This window comes from Gouania willdenowi, chromosome 10 (assembly GCF_900634775.1).
Source record: "Gouania willdenowi chromosome 10, fGouWil2.1, whole genome shotgun sequence".
NCBI lineage: Eukaryota > Metazoa > Chordata > Actinopteri > Blenniiformes > Gobiesocidae > Gouania > Gouania willdenowi.
In genome coordinates this window covers 16,762,583-16,773,186 of record NC_041053.1, presented here as the reverse complement: position 1 = coordinate 16,773,186, position 10,604 = coordinate 16,762,583, and the positions used below count along the sequence as shown (strand labels likewise).

The window sequence follows — 10,604 nt, the reverse complement described above, 5'->3', positions numbered from 1 at the left end:
CCTGACTCTAATACCTGATTAGAGACAAGTATGATTAAGGATTTATGACATTGCTTTTATGATAATTGTGTTGATACACACTGGGGCGTACTTAAGTGATTTACACATGTGTAATGCTTGTTTGGCTGCATTGTCCTCTCGGGATTGTTAATGCAATCATTTAAGCTCTAATATCTAAAAAAATAAATAAATAAAAAAGTGATTAGAATGAACATCCTGACCTATCAAAGATTGTTCTTACACAACCCAGTTGAGTGTGTGTGATGATGATGATGATGATGATGATGATGATGATGATGATGATTAATGAATGGGACTGTTTTGCAGTGTGGGCATTCAACTTCAAAGGACTCTAATTAGAAAGAATTATTAAAGAGTCCCTGGGAGCAAACTGGTAGCCTGTCCAATACTGTTTTTTTATTTATTTATTTTGGATATTACTGGTGGTCTATAAGGCTTAAGTACACTTTAAGATCAGGAGGTCAAATCCTTCTCGGTCCTCAGCAGGAAGAAAATGACACCAGACGCAGCTTGACTTCTAATACGGATCCGGCTCTGACTTGGTGTCATTCTTACACCTTCCTGTCTCTTTAATGGGTCAAAGGCACTGAGACGAGGACGTAAACGGGTTTAATGTCTAGAGTAATTAGAGCCCCCCCCCCCCTCTCTCCCTCTCTCTCTCTCTCTCTCTCTCTCTCTCTCTCTCTCTCTCTCTCTCTCTCTCTCTCTCTCTCTCTCTCTCTCTCTCTCGTCTGCTCCAATACACTGAAGACGCATGCACTATTCTGCACCGTTCACACAGCCGCTATTGCGCACAGAGCGCAGAGAGGCTCTCTATTCCTCCTTCGGCTCATCCTCAGTTTAAAGTTTTTACGCACAGATGTAACAAACTGAAATCTGGGTTCTTTTTTTTTCTTCTTCTTCCTTTCTCTCTTTTGTCACACACTCGGTTTTCCATGTGCTGCCTGGTTTTATGAGGACAAAGATGTTTTGTTGAGGTGATTTTACGCACGCAGCTGAGATGGATCACAGACTCTCCAGAGGCAGCTGGGTGCCCGTGACTGCTTTGGTTGTGTGCCTGCTGTTCTGTGCCTGTGTGGTGGATTTGGTTCTTGCACAAATCCGCTACTCCATCCCAGAAGAGCTGGAGCACGGAGCGTTCGTGGGCAACATTGCTGAAGATTTGGGTTTGGACGTGGCCAAACTGTCAGCCCGTCGGTTTCGCATCGTGTCCGGGGCAAAGAAACAGTATCTGGAAGTGAATTTGGAAAACGGCATCCTCTTTGTCAACGAGAAAATAGACAGAGAGGAGCTCTGTGAACAAAGTCCGAGCTGCTTTTTACACTTACAAGTGGTTATAGAAAATCCATTGGAGCTGTACAGAGTGGAAGTGGAGATATTGGACGTTAATGATAATTCTCCCAGTTTCCCGTGGAGCGAGTTTAACCTGGACATCACGGAGTCCGCCGCGCCCGGCTCTCGCTTCCCGCTGGAGAGCGCACAGGACCAGGACGTGGGCACCAACTCCCTGCGCTCCTACCAGCTGAGCGCAAACGAGCACTTCATACCGAACATCCAAACCCGCAACGACGGGAGCAAGTTTGCTGAGCTGGTGTTGGACAACCCGCTGGATCGAGAGCAGCAGAAAAGACATCAGATGGTTCTGACTGCCTTTGACGGCGGGGCTCCGGAGCGCACCGGGACAGCCTTAATCACCATCACGGTGTTAGATGCCAACGATAACGTGCCCGTGTTTGACCGCTCTGTGTACCGGACGAGCCTGGTAGAGAACGCACCGAGAGGCACGCTGGTGGTGAAGCTGAACGCCACAGACTTGGATGAAGGCGCAAACGGGGAGGTTACCTATGCGTTCAGCGGACACGCACCCCTGAAGGTGCGTGAACTGTTTACCGTGGATCCGTACATGGGTGAGATCCGAGTGAAAGGCGTTGTGGACTATGAAAAAGCAAGTGTGTATGAATTATATGTGCAAGCCAAAGACAGAGGACCGTCGGCGGTGGCGGTGCACAGTAAAGTGCTGGTGGACATCCTGGATGTCAATGACAACGCACCGGAGGTCATCCTCACATCCGTGTCCACACCTGTGCAGGAGGACGCACCTCCGGGGACCGTGATAGCTGTGATCAGCGTCATGGACCGGGACTCAGGAGAAAACGGCAATGTTGACTGTCAGATTCCGAGTAACGTCCCTTTCCAGTTACATTCATCCTTTAAAAACTATTACACACTGGTTACCAGTGAATTCCTGGACAGGGAAGCAGTTTCTGAATATAATATTACACTCACAGCCCGAGACTTAGGCTCTCCTTCGCTCTCCACCAGGAAAACCATCCTCGTCAAAGTGTCTGACATTAATGACAACCCCCCGCGGTTCTCCCAGCCTTCATACACTGTGTATGTGACCGAGAATAACGCCCCGGGCGCTTCCATTTGCTCTGTATCTGCCTTCGACCCCGATTCTAACCAGAACGCCTATTTGTCCTTTTCTATTGTGGAAGGTCAGATTCAGGGCATGCCTGTGTCCACTTATGTCTCAATCAACTCTGACAACGGCAACATTTACGCGCTGCGCTCATTTGATTACGAGCAACTCAGAAACTTTCAGATTCTGGTCCAAGCGCAGGACGCAGGTTTTCCTCCTTTGGCCAGTAATGTGACAGTCAATGTTTTTGTCTTGGATCAGAATGACAACGCACCTGTTATCGCGTCACCGCTTCCTAAAAATGGCACCGTGGCCACGGAGGTGATCCCCCGGTCCGTTGACGCGGGGTACCTGGTGACCAAAATCACTGCGTTAGACGCGGACGCGGGACAAAACTCCAGGCTTTCCTATCAGCTGATGCAGGCCACAGATCCCGGTCTGCTCAGCGTGGCTCTCTACACGGGAGAAATCAGGACAATACGGCGCTTGGTGGAGAAAGACGCAACAAGACAGAGACTTGTGATTTTAGTCAAGGACAACGGGCAGCCGCCGCTCTCCGCCACAGTCTCCATTGTCCTCACAGTGGTGGACAGAGAACCAGAGTCCCTGTCAGACTTCGGAGATCTCACCCTCAGCCCACAGCCCCCCTCCAACCTCGCCCTCTACCTGATCGTGTCACTGAGCACCATATCCCTAATCTTCCTGGTGGCTATCATTGTTCTGGCTGCTGTGAAGTGCTACAAGGACAGAGAGACCCCGAGCGGGTACAACCTGCCCCCGTTTGCCTGCTGCTGCTGCGGGGGCTTTCAGCCCGAGCCTCCGCCAGAGGTGTTCAAAAAATCCAACCTCAACCTGCAGATCTCCTCCGCTAAAGTGCCCACCAACTGCATGGAGGTGAATGGGAACAGCAGCATGTCTCAGTCCTATTGTTATAAAGTGTGTCTGACACCAGAATCCGCCAAAAGTGACTTTATGTTTTTAAAGCCGTGCAGCCCGAGCAGCACGCCGAGGAACAACGAGGCAAAGAGCGCCGAAAACAGCTGGAACGCGCAAAGCCGGAGTGCGTCTGTCAACAATGGAGCGACGACTCCAAACGAGGTATATATGACAAAATTCGCACAGTCATGAGTGATCGCGTTCAGCACCGATATCCACCTTTATTTAAACCCCCCACATTAGATTATGTGTCTGACAGCAACCTGAAGAATGACATTCCTTCATGAAGGTCAAATATCAGACAAGCTTCAAAGTTAAGCTCAAACCAAACAAGTCTCCCCTTTTTCACACATTTTTTTTGTTTTACTTCAATAGTATCGCTAGTGCATATGGTAATAACTGCCCAGCTTCTGTTAAAGCCGGGGAATGAAATGAGACCCTGGACAATTGCCTTTAATTGGCATGTTAATGAAAGCGTGACACGCGCAGAGCGTGTCGGGAATAAAGATGTCAATCAAGCCCAGAGAGGGGGGTGGGTTTAAAGATGACACAATTAAACACTTCTCACAGTTGATGCATGTGAACGTGAGTGGATCATTGGCACAGCACAGCGCGCGCACCTTCCATGCAGCTGGAAAAGTCAAGGTTATTCACGGACAAGGTGAAAGACGGGCTTCTTCTATATAGTGCGTGTGCGTGCGCGTCACGCCTCCTTAAACTCTAAACTAACAGCAAAGGAGAGATTACCTCACTGACACGTCAAGGGCACGAGCACGACCTGATCTGCGTTAAACAGAACAATGTTACGTGTAGCCTACACTAAAAGGAAAAAAGGGAGTGGGAGCAGCGTTATTGATGACAAAGATAATGACCGGTTTTGGGGAGACGGGGGGGTGGGTGGTGGGGGGGGGGGGGGGTACAAGGACACGACTGGAACGAGACGTGGGCAGCCTGTAGATCTGTGTCCTCTGAGACTGAAGAGATGACATGTGGCTTCACATTAGAGCAGGGAGCGGGGGGGGGGGGGGGGGGGGGGGGGGGGGGGGGGGATGGAGGACAGAAACGAAGGAAGGTGTGTGCGCAACGATGCTTAGTCAAACTCCAGACATGTGTCAATGTAACATCGACCGTTTCCCATAAATTCCTTATTTTCAAACTAAAAACATTCAGGGACGATGATCATATTAAGTTATTAATTATTATTCCCTATAGGCTTACACCCTTTATCGCATGGTATATCACGAGTAGGCTTGTGTCTGGTCCAACAATACATATCAGATTTAGGATTTTTTTTTCTTAGTCATCTATTTCTGAGGTTTGGGCTATTTTAGATGTTGAACCCCACCTTTTAATGTGTTTTGATGGGTGAGATGAGACATGAAATAATCAGATCTGACCAGAACTGTCTGTGTGCATGCATGCATGTAGAATCTGTTCTATATAGAAATGTACTGATTTTTCCATGCAATCCCTGAGATCAAGTCTCCATTAGCCTTAGTTAGAAGAACCACTTTGAGATTCATCATATCTTGACACAAAACAAGTTTACAGTTTCAAAATTATACTAAAATGTTCTTAAAACAAATAAATAGCATAGAAGACAAGTAAATGAAAAGTGCAGTCATAGAGGAAGAGCTTGTGAAAGCTATAAAAGCCACCAAAAAGTTCAAAATAAATGAGCTAAAACAAGAACAAGATGAAGTTTTTGTTTCCAGAGGTGCTGTAAAAGGGCTCTAAGCAGGGGTTCTTGACTGGTCTCAACTTGGAACTCACGTGCACAGTCATTAAATCACGACCTTTTTTTTTTTTTTTTGAGAATTTAACCAACAAAATGTAGTTTTTAAATAATAGCTGTTGAAAACATACATATATAATCTTTTTTTTTTTTTTTTTTTTTTTAATATATATTTTCCTGCAACATGCATTTCACACCATGCCTGTCAAAAGAAAAGTTTTTTTCAAAATAAAAGAGTCCTACATGAGAGACGTAAGTATTTATTCATTTTTGACCAGCTGTCTGCGACTCACTTTTGGGTCCCGACCCACCAGTTGAGAATCGCTGACCCAAAGGATTGTTTATTCAATGTAAAAAATAAATAAAAATAAATAAATAAATAAATAAAAAAATATGCAAGGAAAACATTGACTATGAAGCGATACTTTATACACTTCGGATTTAGATATTCAATATTTGTGATGCATGTTTTGCAGCTATTGTGCAATAAAATAAGTTATTTTTTGGGGCGATTGAGTTGTGCACTCATTGTAATAAAATGAAAATATTAATATTAATTCACTGATCTAAAGCCCTGCACTCCCGACTCACATACATCTTCCTGCAGCTCTCCTCCTCCTTCAGAAGAGGCGCGTCCTCAGGATAATAATTAGTCTTTAGATGAGTCGTCAGGAGGTTTGTCTTTGACACATGAAAGACAAATCACAGCCAAACTGTGCTTGACGCACATAAGCAAGTGCACTGACACGCTGCGGCTGATGAACCGAAGGTGAAAAGTGAGATTGAATCCACAGTCATGCGTGAAAGACGCACGCGACAGTTGCACGGAGGGGCGTCACTCTGCGTGTGAGCCTTTATTCTCTGCGCTATAAAACTTTCCAAGGCTCTCTGTGTGACTTTTAATTAAAACGCTTGCATGAGGAGCATTAGGGGAATTATTAATTTTGGAAAATAATGCATGAACCCATGCTACAAAACAATGACGTGCGTAATTTTGTTAATTTTCTCCCCGGCCAGGATTCCTTTGAAGATTAAAATCATGTTTCGTTTCATCCCGGTGGGGCTCTAATTGGTTTTTGCCCCTATATGGTGAGCAGAGTACTTTGAATACCGATTAAATGCGCTTACTTTGCAGTCTTTCCGTTAACAACTCTAGGTGAGTTATTGGAGCATGCAGATCATACTATTATGGACTCGTGCATGGAATAAACATCACCACAGTGTACCCTGTCAGCCTTCCCGCTGCGCCACAGAGAATAAAAGGAAAACCAAGTGACAGCCGAATAGTAGCTGAAGGCAACAGCGTTTCAGCAAGTGTCCGCTAGATGGCAGTCAGATACCACCTAAATAAGGGCATGGCAACGTGAGTGATCTCTGTGAACCAAAGACCAAAAGATAATTAATATTTCAAAATAAGTTAAACTATGTCATTTTGCATTTTTCCATATATTTGCTTGATGTTTGGACATTTTTTTTTAATGAGAAATGAAATAAATAATTCTTAAATATTTGAAGTTTAATTAATGCTCAGTTACTTCTTCTTGCAGCTGAAGCAGCCAAACACAGACTGGACTCTCACAAAGAACAAGAACTCCTCCATTAAAAGGTATGTTTTTTTAAAATGTCTAACCTTTTGATTAAAAAACAAAAACAAAAAAAACACGTCACGGCTTCACATAATGCTAAACCATCAAAAACATGAGTGTGTGGTTCAATATGGCTGTGATGTATTTTATTAAAATGTGAGTAAATACGTAATCGAGCACTTGCACTATTTTAGACCATCACATTAAAGTTTCTTTTAAGTTAAACCTAAAATTCTACATTTTTATTTAGCAGACACATTGATCCAAACTCAAGTACAACACGAGTAGTTTGGGTTAAGGTGCTTGCTCAACATCCCATAGTGAAGGACCAGGTTGGATTTGAACCAGTGACCCTCTGATTGCAAACCCACTTCCTTTAAATGTTGTCCATGTTTATTTATGGCAAATATAAGATCCCATACTTTGGCATCTCACAGTGCTACATGGTTGATCTAGATTTTCTATTGTTTTTAAGTGTGACTTCAAATACTGTGATCGCAGTAGATCTGTTTTAAACCAGCAATTCTCAACTGGTGGGTCGGGACCCAAAAGTGGGTAATGGATCTGTACTGGGTGGTTTGCATGACAGCTGGTCAAAAATAATGTTGGACTTGTCTTTTATCTTGAAAGAAACTTTACTTTTGACAGGCATGCTGTGAAAAGCATGTTGCACAGGAAAATATATAGATTTATGTTTCAAAAAAGATCATATATGTGTGTTTTCAACAGCTATTTTTGAAAAACTAAATTTGGTTGGTTGAAATGTAAAAAAAAAAAAAAAATTATGACCATGGCAAAATGTGGGTCCCAGGGGGAGACCAGTTGAGAACTCGTGTTTTCGACATTGTAAATGGAATGTTAAACACTTAGTATCTTTTGGCCTTCAGCTATAATTCTATCAACATGGATGGCACCCTTATGCGTAAGGCCATGCACGCAGACCCAGAAAACTACGTGACCTCCATGGCACCCGGTCAGTATTGGACCTGGGGGACACGCCCGAGGGCCACAAAGGGTAAGACACACCAAACCTTGTGCATTAAAGCCACCAAATATGGAGCATTATGTTTTCATGTGTTTTATTGTTGTCTGAGCCTCATCATTAGACCACCAGCATTATACGAGATGTGCTTTCCACTGTGTATTTATGCTGCATGGGGTTGTTTGCATAAATGCTGTGCAGTAATAATCCAGATGTGTTTACTCAGCTTTTTCATCCAGTTGCTTTGAACTATTTTCACCACAGACTATAAGATGTCTCCTTCACCCAGCGGTCTCACCTCTCGCCCGTGGACCCCTCGCTGCACTCCTCCTCCACAGCAGCAGCAGCCCTCCATCCAAGCCCACCCACACCCACACCCCCCACCCGACTACCACCACAACGTCTACATTCCTGGGACTCCCTCGGGCTTTTGCACCCTGAGGCCGACCACACAGCGGAGCGAGCTGGATGTCCACAATTCTTTCTCCACTTTTGGCAAAAAGCGACGCCTGCAGATGTCTCCCCAGGGAGAGGCTGCGATGATAAACAATGACCTGTACAACGACTAATAACATGATGTACAAAGGTGGAGGATCTTATATGAGAAAAGACATTTACTAAAGAAGTGAAGGTAGAGATAATGTAGTGTGAGGTCAGTTGTGAAATAATGTAATTCACAGGAAAATGGATGAATGGTTTGTTTGGACTGCAAGGCAAAACATCAATATATTATTATTATTATTGTTATTATTATTATTTGGACAATCAAGCTAAAGCATCAGTTAATCCCAAATATTTTAAAAATGATTAGCGATTCAAATCATTTTTGCACATCATTATTAATGGACATATTTTTTATCTTACAAAAAAAAAAAAAAAAATACAAAATGTACTTTTTCTTGGTTTTTACTTCCAGTTTGTGTGATTTTGACAAATAGTTGTGTGATGTTTATGCAAGCTGCACCATAAAGCAGATTACTGTAACGATGGGGGCGTTTTACCCCCACACATGTACTGTAAACATTTACAAGAATAAAGTATTTTTTTATATGAAATGCTTGAGTTTGGGATGGGAAGCCAAGTTAGGAGTGCACACACACACACACACACACGCACACACACACGGTTACATCCTTTGAATCTGTGTTTAATTAGCTCCAGTCAATTATATTGGGGTGAAAAAGTTCTGCAGTTTCTCTTTGCAGAGGGCGAAAAGCTTTCCGCCATGGTAAGCTGTTTTCCACAGTGAGGAATAAACATAGTAAAATGCTAACATATGCTAATTGGAGTACTTGCATTTCCATTTGCCCTGAGAGAATAGTGGGTTCATTAACTGAACAAACAGAAGCTCTTCTCACGAAATATCACTTTAATTAAGACGACGAACACAGATACTTGCTTTGGGGGGGGGGGGGGGCATGGGAAGGGGTTCAAACTCTAAATGCCACACCTGAAAGTGAGCCGGGGGCACTATGGCTTCTCTCCCTTTTGCCCTTTTTCTATCTTCTCGGGGAATTGGTTTCCAGCATCAACAAATGAGAAATGGCCACTGGCCAAAGAAACACAGGCAGGGTAATTAGGTCGTCCTGTGGCTCAGATTGAAAATAATTTGGTTAATAAGGAAAAGGGGAGTCAGCAGAGAGCAGGCTAACCTTCTCAGCAGTGACGTGATCCACAGGGACAGCAGAGAGGACACCAACATTTAGGTCAGACTGGGTTATTTTCTGCTCGTGTTATCAACACTTTCAAGGAGAGTTTAGGGTTTCTCATTGGTAATAATTAAAATATCATTGATACAGGTGCACATGTAGTATATAGGTGCAACCTTTTACATACGGTACCATTTTATAGTGAGTTGGGTTTTAAGATTAAGATACAAACACCTTTGAGACCTATAAAAAACACAAGAAAGACCTCACACTTTAAAAAAAAGAGGGAATTTTAAATGCATTTCAGGCCGCACAGTCACAGTAAGAGGGACTAGATCACAAGTGTCAAACTCATGGTCCGGGGTCAAAATCCAGCCCTTTGGCGCATCCAATTCGCCACGCAGGAGAAGTGACAGAGAAATCATGAATCATTGTCTAAGTAAAAATCAACAATATTTGCAGGTGTTCACAGTTTTCCCGGTGCTTATATCATATGAATGAAGTCATTTTTAACACTAAACTGTTGAAAAAAAATCCAAATTCTTACAAAATTCTTCAATTTTCCTGAAATTATTTCATAATATCCCATTAATTGAATAGAAATTGGTCACAAAATTAAGAAAAATTAAAGTGAAGATTCTACTTTGGACTGATATTTATCACTTACTACTTGAATATGGTCGGTTTCTTACATATTTAGTATTTAATGTATACGTAAAAGTCTAAACTAGGGCACAATAATGTTGAAATTACGTTTTTCTTGCATAAAATCTGTGCCCCGCTTGAGATCAAACTGTTCTGTATTTGGCCCCTGAACGAAAATGAGTTTGACATCCCTGGTCTGGATGAACACTTGGTAGCTGTGTCTGTATGAGGAGAGTTTGCATGTTCTCCCTGTGCCTATAGGTTAGTCTGGGTCCAGTGTCTTCCTGCAGTTTCTAAAACTGTGTGTGTTGTGTTATTTAGTGTTTCTAATGCACTTGTTTGAGTGAAGGAAGGGTGTACCATTGTTTTTGTCTCTGTGTTGGTCCTTGGACAGATTGGCAATGTAATGTAAGCTACAAATGTCAAACTCAAGGCCCGAGGGGCTGAATCTGAACTCAACTCGACTCAACTTTATTTACATAACTCAAAATACAACAAAGTCATCTCAGCGCGCTTAATAAATTATATGGTTCATAGTAAGAAAGAAAGAAAAAACCCCAACATGCCCTTTAGAACAGTGGTTCTCAACTGGTCTCACCCTGGGACCCACATTTTGCCACGGACATTA

General features: G+C 43.2%; 1 protein-coding gene across 2 annotated transcripts; it reads left to right on the top strand.

Annotated features, from left to right (window-relative positions):
* Positions 1-819: 819 nt before the first annotated feature.
* LOC114471287 (protocadherin-10) lies at positions 820-8,530 on the top strand. Of its 2 annotated transcripts, XM_028459989.1 has the most exons (5): positions 820-3,337; positions 3,428-3,541; positions 6,662-6,720; positions 7,588-7,715; positions 7,947-8,530. In XM_028459989.1, exons 1-5 carry the CDS (start codon positions 1,022-1,024, stop codon positions 8,249-8,251), a joined length of 2,922 nt encoding a protein of 973 aa, XP_028315790.1. In that variant the 5' UTR covers positions 820-1,021; the 3' UTR covers positions 8,252-8,530. The 2 variants fall into 2 exon arrangements, with proteins under 2 accessions (XP_028315790.1, XP_028315789.1); XM_028459988.1 differs by having other exon boundaries at positions 820-3,541.
* Positions 8,531-10,604: the final 2,074 nt, after the last annotated feature.